Source organism: Centruroides vittatus, unplaced genomic scaffold (genome assembly GCF_030686945.1).
Source record: "Centruroides vittatus isolate TY-2023 unplaced genomic scaffold, ASM3068694v2 contig_1777, whole genome shotgun sequence".
Lineage (NCBI taxonomy): Eukaryota > Metazoa > Arthropoda > Arachnida > Scorpiones > Buthidae > Centruroides > Centruroides vittatus.
Window position 1 is genome coordinate 89,349 of NW_027121088.1, and position 21,799 is coordinate 111,147.

At 27.4% G+C, this 21,799-nt stretch overlaps 1 protein-coding gene across 1 annotated transcript; it reads right to left on the reverse strand.

Annotated features, from left to right (window-relative positions):
• Window positions 1–520: 520 nt before the first annotated feature.
• Window positions 521–1,417, reverse strand: LOC136969380 (probable G protein-coupled receptor 85). The gene has a single exon (XM_067263520.1). The coding sequence runs from the start codon at window positions 1,415–1,417 to the stop codon at window positions 521–523; it is 897 nt and encodes a 298-aa protein (XP_067119621.1).
• Window positions 1,418–21,799: the final 20,382 nt, after the last annotated feature.

The window sequence follows — 21,799 nt, forward strand, 5'->3', positions numbered from 1 at the left end:
TTTTTATAATATATCAAGAACTCACTCATACCCTAGAATTAAACATGATTTTTAATATATTATACACATGGTAGATGTTTGTAAACGGAAGACATATTGTTTTTTGGTGTTGAAGTTAGCACCTTTTAGGAAAAAAGGAGAATTATGTTATCTTATTCATAAAATACGCTAAAAATACCCGTAGCGTCTATCACCTTTCGACATCACAGATAATCATTTGATATTTATCTATTGTCCTTTTTTTTTAAAGCGAGATAAAATTTTAATAGGAAGCGGATGGATAATTTGCTCGAAAATTTCAGTCGAAACGGGAGTATTGTTTTAATTTTCACGCTGAAAAAATAGCAATTTAATGTGTGGTCCCATTATAAAATGGCTCTTGGTAGTGAGAATTATGCTCTTCTTTTAGCAATAATACAGTGAGGATAGCTTTAGTGTGAATTCTAAAAGTTTTTAAGTTAGATAAAAGTGCAAGAAAGATAAAAGAATGTTGAAAAATATACTTGTTTTTTTTTATTTTTCAACCGCTGAATTGCCTTCCTGTAAATCTTAAACTCTTTCTTGATAATCTAGAAAGTGAGAAGAATGCAAATGGTGTTATTGCAACTTGTAGGTAAGTTAGTGAAGTGGCTAATACTTCTAACCAATCTGGTATTCTTTTTATTTTTCCTTCCCTTTGTAACGTATATAGAAATGCTACCGTTACATATGGTAGCCACATTATAGTAAAAATTAAATGAATAAGATAACAAGTTTTTGTTAAATTACTGTTTCTTCTAGGTAAATGATTTCTCCATGCTAAACGGAAGTGACGAATATCTCTATTACCGGAAGACGTTGATAAGGAAGCGGCTAACCATCTCTGTCGCAGACGAAAAGCAACGGCACCATCTCCAAAAGACCAATTTTCACTCGTAGCAGGTTCGTATTTAATAGGTCTCATTCTTCTCCTGTGTCTAAGATATATAAAAAGTTTGCAATATATAAAGTTTGTCAGAAAGATCACAATCAAGAGACTAAACAACAGCCCCAGAATGTCAGTATCATCAGTGTAGTAATAATGGGGGAAGGTACAATGATCTTCTAATGGTATTTCTGGTAATGCAGGTATTCCATAAACAGCGGGATAACAGAAGAGAAAAGCTAGACCCCAAACTAGAAGCAGGAAAGCGGGTCCAAGAACATGACCTAGTTTCCTTCGATGAAACAGATGAAACTTAGTTTCTACGTATCTATCCACAGCTATGGCTAGCATGATAAGAGAATTACCGAATACACAGAATAAATTAGTGAATGCCATCAGTTGACACAGATCACTGGTGTACTTCCATTGAAATCTTTGCACCAGGACGGTAACAAATATGACAGGAAAACATACACAGACGCGAATCAGATCTAAAGAAACGAAACCAACCATGAGGACGTAAGGAGATCGTCTGAGACGTACGCTTCTACAGAATGCATAAATGGCCAAAGTGTTTCCCGCACTCCCGAAAGCAATGACAAACCCAGAGAGAGAAACTTGAAGATGGCCCAGCTACCAGATTCGTATTCCGCCATGACTATAACTGCAGTAGAATTAACATCGATCGGTAGAAGCTCCCTCTTGCGTAGGCACCTTCATTGATCGTTATTAATCATCCGCGAAAGCACCTCTATGCCAAATCGTTATCGCCAACTTTGAAAAGCTTAACGATTCGATATAAGATGTTTCGAATCATTAAGTTATTTTTATAATGCTTAAAACGATAATATATTTTCAGCAACACGCTTCAGTCTTTCCTAACTACTTTTAGTCAAAAAACCATATTCTAGTCTATTAAAACATCGCACTATAAAACGTAAAAACAGTTTACACTACGTCTTCACTTCTCAACCGGTAGAACGTGATCCCAAAACGATCCCAATTCACTTGTTGAGATATTAGTTACGCTCTAACAATTTCTAAATGGAAATCATACAACGAATTATTTAGGATTGACTAAACGAATCACAAAATAAATTATAATTATTTTAATTTAAAAATTTAAATTAGTTTTACCGATAAGAATTTAAAAAATAATCACTTTTCTGGAGTCATCATCATTAGCGAGCGACATTATTCACATTTTTTTTTTTTTTTTGTATTTTCATATAAATCTAATAAATTTGCATACGAATTTTAATATTTTATTCAAATTCTATAAAAATAAAAATTATTTCTAATCAAATTGATGATTGAAAATCATAATAATAATAATAATAATCTAATGTAATTACAGAATATATATAATATATACAAATTTTAACTCAAAATTATTTTATTTATAACGATAATTAATCTTTAAAATAATAAAAATTATAAAGATCATCATCAATATCATTGTCATTCTATTGTTGATTATTTAATTTCTTTAATTCTTGTACACTAAAGTCTGTTAACACGATAGTAATCATCATCATCTTATGGAATAATTAAGCTAATACAGTATACATGTACAGTATACAGTGTACAGTATACATTTTAAAATGTATACTGTACATGTACTGTACATACATATATTAACGTATACAAAATTTTATTTAGGATAAATGATAAGGATAATGTTAATAATGATCATCATCCTTATCATTAAAATCTTGAGTAAAATTTTTATAGATAAAATAATGTTAATTAATTTTTCAGATGATGATAGTAAATTAATCATCATATGAAATAATTGCATTTATTTATTAAGATGATGATCATCTGTTGACTAATTAGTCCACGATGTTACAAATTAGACATTTGAGTATTAGTTTAAAAATTATAGAATTATTATTTAAAAGATTCAAAGAAAGAATATAAGACTATTATATATCAATTTAGTTTTTAATAGAAAAATAATATATATATATATATATTATATATTTATATATTATGGCCTTATATTTATAATTCTATCTTACTTCTTTCTGACTCAGCATATAAGCATTTACCATTGAATATATGGTGTTTATATATTCTTAGATATACTTATAGGTAGGTTAGACGAAAAGTCATTTGATTATCTTCTGACTTTCGAGTCACCTTGTGTATATTTTTATAGAATTATACACTTATATACAATTATTGTATATATATTTACAATTTTAATCGAGCCTTTTAACCTAACGACATTTAAAAAATCGTAAATTTAAGTGTCGATAATAAAATTGATATGAGAATGAGACTTCTGTTTATAGAAAGAATATTTAAATGAAGGATGTAAGAGATAATAAATTATTAATATTTCAAAACTATTTTAAAACATAAAAGGGAAAAATTTAGTTCTAGGTCAGAATTTATTTTTATCTACCATCATAGTTTTTCCTCCAGTTGTAAATATATAATTAGAATATTTCGATTTATTGTTATTAGATTACAATTTGGCAATCTTAAGATTTATAAATTATGATTTAATTAAGATAATGAGAATAATTTTTTAGAGAAGTTCATTCATAATTCTGACGTTAATTACGTTCATAATTACATTTAGAAGTAGCACAGACAATTTATAAACAATAAAATGTAGATAAGAAATGAAGAAACTTCATTTAAATATGAAGCAATTTGAACTTTCACATATTATGTAATACAAAATATATTAACCTTATTTTAATCTTTACATTAAATATTATTAAATCTAAATTTAGGAAAAAATTATTTTATATACACATATATTTTTAAATAATAATTTATAATTTAAAATAATGAGAGAAAATTATTAAGGAAAATAAAATTACATTTTTAAATGTAATTTATTCTTTTACAAAATTGTAAAAGAATTTTAATAAAACCATTACAAAATTTTATTTTAAGTTTTGTAAATCGAATATTTTGATAATTAAATTTTAAAATTTGCGATAGCAAATACTTTATTCATTGATAAAATTTTTAATTAGTTGTATTCTAGTCAATTAAATGCTAAAGTTTTTTAATTTCGGTGATTTAAATTAATAAGTTTTAAAGATTTTATATATAATTTTTAGTGTAATATTTAAAGGTTAGATGTTAGAAATATTTATGCTGTGTGATTTTTCATGAAAGAATTTCGAACGTTCTCACAATGTTTGCATAAACATTGAATGAAATCATTTTCACAAAATCCATTAACATATAAATAAAATAAAAACAAAGAAATAAAATGTTTAATAATTTAAACATAGAAAATGAATAAGTTATTAAATTAAATTACTAAACAATTCCATTCCACGTATGGCTTTTATATAATATCTTAGATGTAAATTTAAATATTATCTAATTATATAAGGTTTTGACATGAAAAAGCGATATGACCTAATTACTTAATTTATATTTATGTTTTATTCAATTATTTGTTTTTATATGGACTAACGATATAAAAATTGATTTAACGTTTCTATATTTGAGTCTAATCTCAAAATAGAAACGTAAAATCAATTCTTTCACATATAATTTATTATAGACGAATTTATCTTATTCCGATCTTTAAAGCTTTTTTTGTGTTTAGAATTTTATAAAATTATATATATATATATATATATATATATATATATAATAATATAAATATATATATATATATATATATATTTTTAAGATTTGGGAGTAAAAGTGAAAAATCAAGTTTTGTACTGTATTTGACACCTCACCTCTATTTCCTACTTCTATATCTCTACTTTCATACCCTATTGAGGAGTAAAGTGAAGGTAAAAGGTCAAATATATAACTTAATCTTTTCGCTTTTGCTTTCAGATTTACTTTCAACACTTTCAGCTTTTCAGATATATTTATCTGAAAAGTTGGAAGTGGCGGTGAAAAGTGGTCAGATATCTGATTTAAACCTTGTTTCTCTACTTAAAGATTGCTACTTTCACTTCTATTTGAAGGGCTGAAGGTGAAATGCCAGATCAAGATATATAATTTGACCTCTTCACTTCTACTTTCATCTCTATTTTTATCTAAATTTGGAGAGTTGAAAGCAGAGATAAAAGTCAAATATGTAGCCTAATTTGATCCTTCATCTCTACTTCTAATGCTTTAGATAATGTAAATCATCCATGTACTGTACTTCTTATCTTTAGATCGTGTAAATCATGTGCTTGTATATCACGTAAATCATTTCACTTGTATACTCCTCTCACCTTCAGATCAAATAAAGCATTTTTAACTTTACTTTTTTTTAAAGTTTGACCTAAATTTAAGATTGTTTTTAAAATTAAAGAAATTATTTCTGTCTGAAGGATAACGGAATAGTATGCATTTTTGAGACTAAAAAAATAAATAATTTTAAGACTATTAAAATACAATAATATCTAGAGGAATTACAAAAAATGTTATTGTAAAAATCCTATAAAGGTTTAATGAAATTTATCTTCTCACTTGACTTTGTCTTTATTCTGATTCGATTATCATCACATAGGTTCAGTTTTGATTCGAGGAGTATACATATTTTGGTGATAATGACAACGAATCAAATGATAATTACACGTATGGCCTATATGTGAAATGGGATGAGGCCAGGAATATTCATAAATGTGGGATTCGGGCCACACTTCCTCAGATTCAGTTTATTTATATATATATATATATTTTATTACTCTTGCTTAAAAATATACAAATAAAACGGATAAACAGTTTATTAATTATTTATTTTAAATAAACTTCAATTCGTATCATATATAAGTATGATACACACATATAAACATTCACAAGTGTTAGTTACCAATAACAATAATCGTGAAACAAAGAGGGGTGGTTTTTTTTATAATAATTAATATAAACACTAAAATAATGTGTTCGAGATTATGAGATAATCTCAAATTTATCAATAACTTACAATTGTGACCTTGTAGACAATCATTGCATTTAGAAAGATATTTTATTCATTAATCATTTGTGTAAAAATACCCCTTATAATAATTTATAAATTATAACTCTTACGTACTTTAAATTTTTTATAATACAACTGAAGAGAGCCAAACTAATTATTTAGCCGAAATGTATATTGTAAAAAAGTTTGATATTCAATAAAGTATCTTTCTAGATGCAATGATTGTCTCAATTGTAAGTGGTTATTGTATAAATTTGAAATCATCCTGTAATCTCAAACACACTATTTCTGTGTTTATATTAATTATTATAAAACATTCAATTTTGGGGAGACTTTAGGGCTAAATGGACTTACTGATCCTCTCGTATCTGGATCTAATAATTAGACATACCTATATAAATCTTCATACGTTTTCGTTCACTTTTTATAGAATAGGCCTATATAATTGAAGTCGAATAAATACTTTTCTGAAATCATTGGAGTGTTATTCTTTACAAATTCTTTCGGAAAAATTCAAATTCGAACAAATTCTTTCGATATTAATCTATGAATTCCCACATTAAAGTACCGTACATACATTACATATATGACATATCAGTACATTAAATTTTTGTGTTCACTGTTTAAATTTATATACCTCACCATGAATGAAAGTTGAAATTATACACAGTAAATCCTCCTATATTCGTTGGAGTCTAAGCATGCTAGAAACCGGACCTCAATTCCATTCTGAAAGAATTTCACACCCAAAACAGTGATAAAAAAGGGGAAAATACGATTCAATCTTTTCCTACCATAACCTTCATGGTTCATCCATTCATTCTCTCTTCCAAATAATGAAAGCGAGTAATTCATAAGAAATTTTCCCTTTTATTTAATAGAAAAGCACGCTACTACACAGCAACATTATTACCGCAAGCAAAAAGTTATTACGGTATCTTGTTTCATGAATTTTTCTAGCTACCCGCAGCTAGCTGTGAACACTGCGTTTTGATTATCACATTTATCTAACTGAGTGAAGCTTTCTCTTGCGTTGTTCATCATCATACGTCTGGAGATAGGGTTATTTTTCTCTCTTTGCTCACAGATCCACTGCAGAACCTTTCCTAATTCTTCGCTGATCTTAATCTTCATTCTCTTTGTTTCACTCTTATTCTTAATAGCCTTAAGAGCGTCGATTGCTTCTCCACCCGCGAATTCGCTTTGGATGCATTTTGAATTTCCGCGCTGCTCCGGAGTATTCTTTTGAGTAGGCAACGCTGTAAAATCTCTTGAGTGCTATCCGATCGACGTCTGGTTCACTGATCTGTGTAAAACGAAGAGTTCGAAACAGAAAATATAGGTAGATGCGCCTACTCATATAATAATTACCGTATATCCTACTTCAGTTTCGCACCATATCATAGCAGAAACGTTATTCAACGGTTTCCAAGTACGTAAAGATCACTCTTAAGCTTTGCGAGATGTGCGCAGGAATTTAATAACAGCCGGTGTCTATTTAGCAGTTTAAACTAAATAACGGCGTATATAGGAGTATTATATTCTGGAACCCATCACTGAACACTGGTAATTGATCGCGTGAAATTTTCCTGGGTTTCTTCATGTGGCTAACACCTAAACTAGTAAGCTTCCCATAGAATCCTCCGGGAGGCACCTCCCGTTGGCAGATCGTCCAAGTGATGCGTTGCCGTATTCCACAAAACCAACTGTATTTTGGGTAGACTACTAAAAAAATATTTCAAATATAAATACAATAGGATCTTCTTTTATAAAGGATTGATATACCTAGATTTGTATGTTCGCGGATGGCGAATAGTTGAGTTAACTCACTTCTAGTGCCACTGAACCAGATTTAAGCTTCTCCAGATTCAAACATTCCAAACACGGAGTATTATTAATACTGAATGCCGCTCAGTATGGTGAATTTTCTCTGGTATATTCGATGCGGTATAATAAAATTTTACTCTGTATGTTCAGAAAGATGGAACTAAAACGTTACTCGTTATAATAAAAAACGCAAATAAAACATTTAAAGACAACTTTAACATTTTCAATTACAGTAATTATACCGTAACTTCTTACATACGTGTCTGAGCAATCACCTGATCTACTTGAGGTAAAGCACAAATTTACACGAAATTTCGTTTTATTTTTTTTCCCATGTTTTTACCACTACAGCATTAAATTGATACTGGGCATCGGACAACGCTAACAGCACAATAGGAAATGTTTTCTTATAATTAAAAATTGTAATCCGCTGTTTGGTAGAATTTCTATAACAACACATTTTTCATCAATAGCCCCTAACATTTTGGGAAGCTCCATAAATTCCAAAACTCGGAAGCAATCGTTTTCTATTGAACTTCGGATAGAAATGGCATCACTTTAGACTGCCTCCATAATATGGTTGGGGAGCTAATATTGTTCTCACTCTTTGTTTTTGTTCTAGGGAAACTGCTCCTGATAGGGCGGCCTTCTGATCGTTTCATAGACAAAATTGGCAAAAGTCGCGTTACCAAGTGTGTATTTTAAATTAAAAGCGTTTTTGTACTGTTTTTAGTTTTTTTCAGTTTTATTTTTTGAATTTTTGTAATATACGATTCTTGATTCGGCTTTAGCTGGTCTGTTTTAAAAGAGACGAGGCGAAAATCTCGGCTTTTACGAAGAGGTACTTGAATTTAGAATTGGTGGATTTCTAGAAAGTGGAATGCGAAAATTTCAGACAGAGAGTTGTTATAACAAAGGTTGCGCATTTTTACATCACTTGCAGACCAGCTTTTTTTTTTTCAAGGTGAAGAAACAAGATATTTGCTTCAAAACATAATACTAACTAAATCAGCAAGTTGTCCCACTTACATTAAATTCATAAGTATAATAAAATTTTGAAAATTTTATGTAACTTTTGTTAATAAACTAGATATTGAAGTATATACTATATTTATTTATCTATTTACATATATATATATATATATATAAATGAGATACACTTCTAGGCCGTTAGGCCAATTGCTACGAAACTCGGCAGTTAGGTTTACATTATTTCTAACTTAGGTAATGTACAGTACATACATCCCACCCCAGAATATCTATTGAATTTCTGTAAATCAATTAATTTCTATCTATATTCAGTTTGTTGATTTACACGTAGTATCATCTATTGGAAAAATTTTAACAAAATCATAAACTAAACATAATTCTTACAAAAAAGATATAATTAAAAAAAAAAAATACATATTACATTCACTTAATTACTGCGATAATAATTTAGCACGAAATAGACACGCTAATATTTTTACTGCGACAGAGTAGCACTTTCCACTCGGATTTTTTCATTTCTGAACGATACTTTCTTAATAAGTGCCCTCCAGTAGCCGAATGGACGTGTCGCGTTGCCGTAACCAAATAAATCCAACTAATTCTAACGAGCGATTATTTATTGTGACCAATGTTCCCTCTAAGCTGCGCGGTTGCGCGGCCGTGCACTGCTCAAATTGTTGCCGCGCACGAGAATTTATGTGCCGCGCAGGCGAGCATGCACACTGATTTGAATTGTTGTTTACTTATTTCTCACTCTATTATTGCTACGTATATTTCGATTAAATACATTAAATCATTGACAAAAGATAATATTTTGTATGGAAGTATGTTTTAAAATGAATTTTAATCTCTACTTTATAATTAATTATTTTAATTTTTATAGGAAAAAATAAGATTTTATATATATACTAGCAGGTAGACCCGGCGTTGCTCGGACAAAAGTAACGATAGCGATTAAGATTATTACGTTATAGTCAACCTTACCCGTTTTCACAGAATGCAAGAATTGGGTTCCCCTGTTTCCAGACTAATTAGAGACTTTTTAGATGGGTCTAAAAATACGTTCGATTTCCCGCAAAAACGAAAAAAACTGCATCTGCGTCTTGCACGTCGCTTTCTCTTAACACTTCCATTGTTGATGGAAGTGTTAAGTCTTAATCCTATCCCTCTCCCCCGTGGGGAGGTATTTCGAAGAATCCCTTCTTAGTGTGCGTTCTCGTGACGTACCCTAACTGTGTATCAAATTTCAACTTTCAACTCCTAACCGTTTGGGCTCTGCGCTGATTATTATTATTATTATCAACTCGTCTCGATTACATATATAGATGCTCAAAAAAATTTTTTGCTCAAAGAAGTATATGTTCCACTCATCTACAAAAATTAGAGGGAACATTGATTGTGACATCGTCACAATGCAGGGCTGTAATTTTTTGTCAGAATGTTCTCGATTCTTTTTGTGGTGTCTTGCCCCTGTGCGTCGTACGTTCCCTGTTAGCAATAGAGTCGTGTCGATCATCACGAAGATAGGCACATACACAACAATTGGTCGGACACTTAAAATTTTCGGAAAAAGAAACCGTCACGTCCTCGAATTCCAGGGTTTTTATTAATTTCTATCCTCGATTGCCCATTCCGATTAGTCGTCTTTCCTCGTTCCCGCTTTCCAAGAGGTTGACCACGCGTTACTAAGTATAACGAGATATCAGCTTAGATCGCGGGAGAGGTCAAAATCGATGTTTAATTAGATCCTCCAACCGGAGATGATTGATCTTAGGACTTACATTCTTTTATTGTTCACAAGTTCGCGTCGCGTTTTCATACAAAAAAATTATTTCTAGCTTCTATTTTTTTTCTTTTAAAAAACAATTTTAACGCGAATTTTAGTAAGGGTTCGGACCTGTCCAGAGCCTCACAGTCATACTGTTTCCTACTCGAACAAATCGGTATTCGAACACAAATCCTAAAGAAAATCTTTCGGTATTCGACTGAACAAACACGACCCGCTAGAACAAATTATCGATTAACAACATATTTTTATTTTGTCATCTATAGAAAATTATGATTTAAAAGAAAAAAAAAATGATGTTGTTGCTGATATTCCTGATCAAGATCGACAAAACAGCCCAGAAGATGAAGTCCTCATTTGTCATGTTTTTGCAGATCCGTGTCGCCTTCTTCTGATAGTGTGAATACAGCTTGTTTCGTGTAAAACTTTTTCGTAGAATTAGCATTTGAAGCCATATAGCAACGTTCTTAATCTGTTTACTTTCAAATTCAACAATCTCTATATCACAGAAAGCACCATGGGCAGGAATTCACTAGTATGCATATTTTTCAGATCTCCTTGAAACTTCTTTTCATGATATAGTTTTAGTAAAATTGTGTGTATAAAAGGAATGAGAAGAAAAAAATTCTTTCCGTGAAAAGAATTTTAAAAGTAAACATCTGGATAGTATACTAAACTAATCTAATGAAATTCTGGGGAAAATCTTTAAATTATAAATTAATCTTTAATAATGTCAAGTTTCGGAGGACAGTCAAAACCAAAGTTCAGGACAAACATTATAATATAAATGCTTCAAATGCTGATCTAAACAAGATTTAGGCTATATACTTTGTAGTTCAATTGTAATAAAGCATTAAACTAGACTAGTGTTCCGCAACCTTTTTTTACTCGCTGTACATCTGTGACTCGCACTACTCAACACGGCACACCAAAATGTTATTCCCCTCAAAAACGTAAGATATGATACTATTAATAGAATTTCGTAATGCCATAAACCTATTATTATAATTATGTTGGGTTTTGTGAGTTATACTCGGTTGACACCGATGGCTATGTACTATGCCGGACCAAGAGTCAAGGCATATTAATCAAAACAAAACAAAAATTAAATAAGTGTGTCTGTATTCAGGAATTTCTTAACGATATGACATGTATTCAATATAGTGGCCTTCTGTAGTGTGATGTATGTGTTTCTATTCAATTATAATGTGCCCAGGCTTTTGTGCAGTGTGTGTGGTATGACACCTGTAGAGGAGAGAATGACAGGTACAATAAGCACCCTATCCATCCTCCACAGATGCCTTATTTCCTGGGCGAGTTCTGTGTACTTGCTAATTTTTTCAGTGCATGCGTTTTGTATATTGTGAGTGTTTGGAATGGATATGTCTATAATGTATGTGATTTTATTGTGTTTGTCAATGAGTGTGATGTCTGGTCTGTTGTGGTAAATTGTTTTATCTGTGATTATGGCTCTGTCGTAGTACATTTTGTGCGTGTTGTTTTCCAATACTGTCTGTGGAATGTATTTGTAGTATGGCTCGTGGATGTCTACTAATTTGTGTTTCTTTACAAGCTCTTGGTGTATTATATTTGCTACTTGATTATGTCTGTGCAGATAATCTGTCTGTGCCAAGAGCTTGCAACCAGAAGTGATGTGTTGTATAGTTTCTGGCATGATGTGACATTTTCTGCATGTGTCATTTGTGAGTGTTGCATCTTTGAGTATGTGTTTTCTGTAGTTTTTAGTATTTATGACCTGATCCTGTATGGCAATCATGAATCCTTCTGTCTCCCCAAAGAGGCATCCCCGAGCTAACCAGCTGTTTGACGCAGTTTTGTCAACAAAATCCTGGGCCAGATCATAAGGATGCCTGCCATGCAGTGCCTTTCGAGCCCATGATTGCTTAATGGTGTCTATGCTACTTATATGTTGTGTCGTGTCCATACGTTGTGAATGTAAATTTAATGGTGTATTATTTGAGTCTGCTAGAGTTACTGCTTTATGTAACTGCGATGTTTCTTGTTTTTTGTAGAAAAACTCTTGCAGTGTCTGTATTTGTTTATAGTGGAAGTTAACTATGTCGATCAGGCCACATCTACCATCTTTATGTGGAAGGGTTAATCTTTCTATGGCAAATTTAGGATGATGTTTATGCTTAGTAAGTGTTGTTCTTGTTTTCATTTGGAGTTGATCAAGATCAATGTGTGAGTCCAATGTATAACTCCAAAAGAATAAGTGAGTACTGGGATGACATATGTGTTTGTGTTTATTGCTTTATCATAATCTTATTTCATCAGTGCTGTGGCAGAGAATGAAATACAAGCATAAGAAACACAGCAACTGTGATAAAAATACATAAATAAAACTTGAAATTAATAGACTATGTAAAAGTTCAAGTCACACCTTTCACCTTGTGATGACACACTGGTTGCAGAATACTGAACTAGACTTAGAACAATTAAACTAAACTGGAAGTAGAGTGGTATTGATCATTCATTATATATTTTCAGTAACAACTAGTTTTCTTTTCATTTCTTAGAACTTATATACTTACAAGCACATTTAGTTACTTTTCTATTTTATATATACAAAACTACAGAAAAATGCCCCATTTAGCAGGGAAGCCATTAAATTTTCAAATGTTTTGCTATACCAAATAGTTATTCCAATTAATTCAGACAAAACCATATTTTAATTACTTTTTAAGAATTAATTTGAATGAATACACAAAGTTAAATAAGGCTTTTGCATACTTTATTTACAGCAACAATTAATTTAAAATACAGATATGTATGTAAAATGGAACTAAAATGTTCCAATTAGTTCAATACAATAGATTTAAAAAAAAACAAAAAATTTATCACAATAAATGATATTACATTTAGGTACCAGATTTTTTTTAATGATTTAAGTACAATTGTATATTTAAAAACATCATTACTTTTAATTTTATATAGCACAGTCTATATGCAACACCAGTATTTTTTTTTTATTTTTTTTCTTATTTTTTGGAAATATTTAACAAATATTTAAATATTTTAAAAAATAATTACAGAATTGTCATATTTTATAGTGGCACATTAAAAAGCTGCTATATACAATACTATATTATAATGTATAATGAAAAAATGTCATGCTGCACAAGTATATAATTATGTATATTTATGAATATTTTAAAACAAATCTTTGTGTATAAAATGCAATAAAAAATGAGTATTTTGAATTTTATGAAACTCTACTTTGTACTTATTAAAATCACATTCTTTTTTTGAATTTTTAAAAGAAAAAAATGACTTTTAAGTGAGTCCAATGAAAACCTTTAGAATATTAAGTAAATACTTTGTGAGTAGAATTTGTTACTTAATTTAAAACAGCATAGGGTAAGCTTTGTAAAATAATGTACAGAATGAATCAATAAGAATATATATCATACATTATGTGAATGGTATTCTTAATAACTCATTTGCAAAGAAAAACCATAAATATCAATTTATATAATAACATAGTCTCAAATATTAAATTTTGATTCATTGAATTATTATATACAAAATCTAAAAATAAGCATAAAAAACTTACAATTAAGAAACAGATTGCTCATTAATGTACCGTAAATGAGTAAAACATATTTTAACGTATGACTTGTACATTGTAACAAATAGCTTAAGTTACCAGAAATATTACGAGTAAATGAGAATAGTATATGTTGCTTAACTAAGTTGAGATTTAAAAAAATGCAAGATTATAATATATAAAATGAGAATTGGCACATAAATCATTTCTGTTGGCTTAAAATTTTGAATATGTACATTTGCAAAAAGTTAAAACTAAACAGAAATGCATGAGATTAAAATCAATGCATCGTAAAGTTCTGAGTAAGTGCAACAAAATTTGTTCAACATTCAATTAAATTAACAAAGAATGAATAAGATAGTAAATAATTAATGGTTGTCTGGAAGAGTTGCATAAGTATAATGTATAGACCTCAGTTCTGTTTGAAAGAAAAAGAATTTGGTTTACATAGTGACTATGAAGTTCCTAAGCATGAGATTATATCCTGAGTTTCCCAGATAGAGAATATCTCAATAACAAATTCAGTCAGAGATATAATGGATGAAGTATAGTTCAATATACTATATGATTCATCATTTGGATATCTTGGATCCAATATGGTAAGATCTCAGAGTCTAAGAATGTGTAATTTGCTTCAGATATTATGAAAGAAAATTTCTCAAACCCACTGAATATCAGTCCAATTCCCAATCCTAATAACAACTGGTTTTAACAATTTCCAACTATGAACATGGAAAATTTCTAGAAATGGAAAAATAAATTAAAATTTGTGTAGAGAATAGAGGAGAATACAGATAACTTCTAATTAGCATACATAGAAGTTTTGAGAATATTCCATGTTTAGCCTATACAATTTTAAGAATTTACCTACTTTGTTCAACTATCATCATATTCCTTGCCTATCAATAGGTATTGGATGTTGAACAAATGATGTTTTGCTTACTTGAAACTATCCAGTGATTAAACATTTATGTTTTATCAGCTGGTGTTGTAACTGTAAAAAATGATTTAAACTTATCACATGATTAGAAAATAAAGCTGATTTCATGGTAATGACTTTTATAAAAGATTGTTTTACATTCTCATTACAAAAACAGATATATAATTATTCTGTTATATGTTGTAAACTGGAGTATATATTCACTGGAATGTAAAACTTCAAATTATTTGTTGTTTAATATAAATAAAAACACTAAATATACAAGATGGCCCAAAAATCAGCTAACTAGATTTTCTTTTACATATTCCAAGTAGATTGTAAACTGCATTTAAAATGTTATAATTTGTGTATTGAACAATTTTTATTGAATAAGACAGAAATTTAGTCTTTAGAAATGTTAACTAACTTTTCAACCACCTTCTATTTCATAAAATGATATTAAATAAGAAAATAAAAATAAAAACCATAATATACCTGAAGTAAACATTGAAAAAATAAAATAAAAAATAATAATAATAATATGTAAAAATTACAAACAGCCTATTAATAATAATAATAATAATAATCATAATAATAATAATAATACAGTAAAGTAGATAGTTTTTATTGTTGATCTGTAGTTTTTAATCATTCTCAAATATTAAAGGAATTTTAATCTAGATGAAAAAGCAACAAATTAAAAAAATAAATTTGATTAACATGTGCAATAGAAACTTTTCTATATTTTAAAATATTTCATTCTACTAATGATAATATTACATTAAAAATTACCGATTAACAATAAAAACTTTGATTGTTTTACACAATAACTTTAGTTTTATTTCTTAAACTGTAGCGTCATTCTATACTTATGAACAGAAAGAACCATTTACTATGTAACAAATTATAAATTAATGCAAAGTAATAACATTACAATCTTATACATCTCATTGAACAAAAATGATCATTTTCACCACATTTATTAACCCTTTTAATAAGAGACTATTCTTAGACCAATCCTACTAGAAAAAACTAAATTTTTAACTATGTTCAGAATGGATCATTCAGATTCACTTCCTGTATTTTAAGTGATTCATTATAAGAGTTTTTTAATCTAATGTTGCTAATTTTTTAATATTCTAACTTCATTTACAGTTGATTTGTAAACCTACAAGCTCAAATAAAGTGATCTGTTGATAATCACTTAAAGTAAATTTTGATTAATATTAAAAAAGTAAAAATACTCAATGCATCAATTATTATAAATATTCAAATGAATGAATATTAGAATAATAAAAAATTTGTAAATTTTCATAAAAATCAAAATATTAAACTTTATTGATAATATATGGCACATAATTAATTTTTGTGATGAGAGATCATATTTTAGGATACTAATAAAAAATTATAATATAAGCCAATTCAACATTAATTAAAAGGGTTAAAAATTTGGTTGTATAAGATGGTCCAAAAGTCAGTTTATTAAGATATTAAAAAAAAAAAAGCCAGTTAATTCTGTCAACTGACCGTTGAACCATCCTGAAGACATTTACATTTTTCTTTGTAAAATAATGCTCAAGTTTTTCAAACAACTTTCTATTTTTGAAAAACTTTTAGTAAATGTTCCATCTTAAAATTCTATTGAAAATTTTGCAAGTACCTTTTACAAATACTTGTAATAATAATTAAATTATTACACATCAGATTTACTACTTTTAAAATCTGGTATCAGTTATTACCATGAAAATTGCAAAGTCAATTTAATTTGTCAATATATGACCAGTACCTTGCCAGAGATTGACATAAATGTTCATTTGGCTTTATAGTGTTTCTTATGATTAAAAATGAAATTTCCAATTTGTAATACTGTTTAAAGTTTAACATAAAAACAGATTAAAAACAAATTTTCATACTTAAATAAAATAAAAACTGTCACAAAGCAACAATGAAGTCTACGGCATTCTATTTCACAATAATATACTTAAAATATGGCCGTGAAAAACCAACAAAAGAAAAAATGTATATATACATATAAACAATAAACATGACGGATATTACAATGGTAAACAAAAAGTATATCGAAAATGTTTCGATAATAAAATCGGTGACAAAATGTATAATTTGTTCAAATAAACTAAAACAAATTTTTTCAATAAAATGCTTAAATTGTAATTTTGTCATAAATAATTATGACTCATAGGGGGAAATGACATTATGACTAGGGCCTAGATTTTTTGGCAACAGAAATAATATTGACATTTTTTTTTTTTTCTGCATATGATTTTAAATTACATCAGTAGAATTCAAGAATATTAAATAATTGCAATTTTACATCAAATTTTCAAACTGACAATAACAAAATTTAGCATATTGCTTAGTTAAAGAAACCAAAAAGATTTTTCTTTGGTTAAAAACTTTTTCAACCATTAGTCTGGCCATTTTCAACTTACAATTGAATTGAATAATTTAGAAAAAAAATTTAGTGTGTTAAACATATATTTTTTTATTTGTTCCATATTGTTTTATTCATTTGCAAACTAAAAAAGGTTTCTAATTAAAGAAATATCTTTTTAATTTCCTTAAAAGAGACTAAGTAATCTGTTCAGTTTTGGTTAGCAATGTGGTTACTACACTCTACCCATTTTTACAACAAAATTTAATTGAAAAAATAGATCTCTTGCTAAAATTAATTTAAAAAGCTATGAAGGTTATTTAAAGAGCAATTTGATAATTTGATAAGTAACTAAGCTTAATTATATGAATTTACTTACTTTCATATAATTAATTCTATGAAGTGAGAAAGTTTCTCATAATTTACACTTAAATTATTCTTACAAATGAATAAACGAGCATCTGTTTTATTGGAATTTCTACTAAAGTATTGTATATTTATTTAGTAAAAGCTTCAATATAACAGATATTTGGTTAATTTGTAAGAGAGTATTATTAAAAATGTTAAATTGTTCTTAAACTGGCAATTAATCTTGTTACTTTAGAAAATAAAATTTTATATTTTTAAAACAAATTCCATACTTAAAAAATAAATTTTAGAATCTGGGCAATTCCAGAAATTGTTAATCAGAAAAGTTTCTTAATTTTGAAAGCTTTTAATTTCTTAGGTTCTGAAGTCAAATCTCAATTTTTTATTTGAATACAATTCATTATGAACAAGTTTTTCTTTTTTAAAAAAATAGTATTGTAAGCTAATTTTCTATAAAAATATACACTAAAATGAACTGTATAATTAAAGAAAATAAAAATAACTTGAAAAACCAACAATTTGCAAATTAAATTTCTCATCAACTTTCTAAATATATGTAATACAGTTAAAAACATATGTTATTTTTCTCTAACTAAACCAATTTGCAAAATATGTTTTTACTTAAAATTGGAAATAAATTTTAATAAAGTTTTTATATTCCAATTATTTTAAACAATTAAAATTAATTTATTACTATCAGAAAAATTTTGAATTTAATATAAATATAATTTAAGAAAATTTTTACATTTTAAGATCCCTAGAAAAATTGTTTAATCTCTATACATATTTAATTATGAAATAGTTTAGCTGATTAAATTAATAATATTTTAAATAAAATTATCATCATCATCATCATAATCTGCAGACAGATATATTTTCTGTGAAAATGTATGCAAAAGTATGTTTAAAAATATTTTTATATAATAAAAGTTAATATATATATAAAACAACTTTGATATTATAACCATTTAATTTCATCTCTATTTACTTTAAACATTTTTGTATCATATTTTAATTTAGTTTAATTACAATTATTTATATTTTGGTATGTCATTAAAAATGTATTTAGGACAATTTTCATTTAATTATCTTGACTACAATTTTTTGTTTGCTATTTTTCAATTTCTTGATTTTTTTTTAATCAATTTTTATTCTGGTATAAATTTAATTTAAACTCCTATTGCTATTTTATTTTATTGAAACTTTCAAACTTTAAAAAAATATTGCTAAAAAATAAATTTAATTTTCTAAACTACTTCAAAATTAAATGTGTTCATTTGTCAATGAAAATGAAAGTCACTGGGTGCACATCTTATACTGTATAATTATTTTCCAACTATTATTAAAAGTATATAAAAGTAGAAAAACAAAAGTACAGTATTTTTGTTCATTTTAATGTCATTAAAGAGTAACATTTAAAATTAAGATAATTACAGTATTTGGAGGATTTGAACAACTTGAAAGATGATTGTTAAAAGATAGAAAACCCAAAGCTTGCACTAGATAAATAGTGTTTACTCATATTAGTTAAATCCTTTAAACATTCTAAAGTTTTAATTTTACTTAAATCTTGTTTACTCTATTTTAATTTACTTATTGATATTAAAATCAACAAAATAATTGAATTCAAATTTGTTTCATTACCATTTTCTAATATAATACTTGGAAAAGGGTTATTTATTAATAAATTAGTTGAATTCACTTGTAATATAAGGAAAATATATCAATTAGTCATTTTAATAAAATAATTCTTAATGTTGAAAATAATTTTACTTTTGGTTTAATGACCAAATGAATTAAAATGAAATTTAAAAAAAATATATATATATATATCATTATTGCTTACTGAATATTACAGAATTATTGTCATTTTAGAATATATTTTTAATGATACTACAATTTGCTCATCTTAAAAAGTTGAATAGTTGAATAATTTAATTTCAATGTTTTTTGTTTTGAATATTTCAATATATATATTTTTGAAACCAAAAAATCCAGGCCTTAATTATGTTATTAAAATATTGATGATGAACTGCATATATAAACACTTCAATACTGCTATAGATGAAGTTTAACCATGAAGTGGTTCATTTTAAATATTTAAATTGTAAAGACATTTAGATTATAAGAAAATATGATCATCATCCTCCCCTTTATAAATATAAAATTATTAGTATTGAAAAATAAAGTAAAATTTTACTATATTGTTACAAATACCAGTCAAACAGTTATTGTAGTACATGTGATTTAAACTCAGTTATTGTTGAATACAATACTGTATCATTTAACAATATTTTTTTGATGATTACTTATTATTATTAATTATTTTAAATAATTATGTTTAATGGTTTAAAAATATTAAAATTTCTAAAATTAAAATTGTATGCAGAATATTCTGGTATTATATTTTTAGATGTTTATGCAATTAACCAAAATCATAAACTCTCTGATGATCCTAAATTACAACTGAAATACAACTGGGACTAGTTGATATCCTAAATATCAGTTTAATGAGAACTGTATTAAGACAAAGCATATTTAGCCATGATCAGAGAGCATCATCTCACTGCTTGTAGCTATATTAGCCAAGCCAAAAGCTTTTAAAGTGCTTAAAACAACTCTTAATTAGTTAATTTAAAGATCTGAAATTGCTTGAAAAATAAAGTTTAATTTTTGATTCCATATAATGCATTTAAAGTTATGAATATTTAAATTAATAGATTAATTTAAACATATCTTAGAAGAAGTTATACAATTTCCATTACAATAAATAATAATAATAATATAACTATTTAAGTGAATTTAGCCCATGGAAATAATTAAGATTAAATTCAGATGATACTAGTACCTTTGAATTTAGAGTCATATTAAAAATTTGCAATGTAGAAATGTTCCATTTATATATTATTTTTGGATTTTCAGTAAATATTTATTTAAATTTATGCACGTTTTACATTTTCTTCATTCACTACTTTTATTTGTATATGTATTAAGAGATTAAGAGAAGAGTCCTACAAAAATGCATATTTTCAGATGTATGTGATACAAAATTTATTTTTCAAATATAAACATTATACTGCAAATAATGTTTTCAAACAAAAATTTCTTCACTCAAATGCTTTTTCAGCTTGATACTAATGCATTTCTACTGTGAAATTTATCCTATAAATTATTGTTAAATATATTCAATTAATCTAACATTATTACAGAAATATATACTTTTCTTTCTAATTCAACATTTTTTCTTCATTTTGTTTTTAACCTGATTATTTACTTTAAACAATGTTTCTAAATCTTTTTACTACATTTTTAGATACTCTAATCTATAGTATTTATAATAAATCTAAAATCTTATATTTCTATAAAAAAATCAGAAAAGAACATATACTCTTATAAAAGTAAATTGCATGAACATTTGTTAAAAATATATAAATAAACAAGAGAGTATTAATTTCAAGTTTTCTTGTTAATTATACAAATAAAATTAAATATAATACATCTCAAAGCCAAATGATATATTAATAAACCTACAAATGCCTAAATAATAAATACAAGTAAATTTGGTATAGAGGTAAGCATTAGGCACCATCTATTATCTAAATTAATAATTATAATTTTTAATAATTTAATAAATAATTTAGAACATTCTGGAAGAAAATAACTGATCCAGGGCAGGGCTTGAACCCGCAGCCTCCACTTGCTGTGAGGTGCATTCCAACTGCGCCACCTGGACCCCAAGCTAGTCATCGCTTCCAGATGTACATAAATTTTACATACATACAACGATACAATCTTCCATGTTAGTAACCATGGAAGGTTGTATCGAAATTTATGTACATCTGGAGGTGATGACTGGCTTGGGGTCAGAGTGGCGCAATTGGTAGCGCACTGCACGGCAAGCGAAGGCTCTGGGTTCAAGCCCTGCCCCGGGTCAGTTACTTTCTTCCAGAATGTTCTAAATTATTTATTAAATTATTAATTTAGATAAGAGATGGCATCTAATGCTTACCTCTATACCAAATTAATTTGTATTTATTATTTAATTATAGCCATATAATAGCCTGATTATTTAAGCATTTGTTGGTTTATCAAATAAAATCAGTAAAACACTCCTTTTAAACATATTTTTAACTAA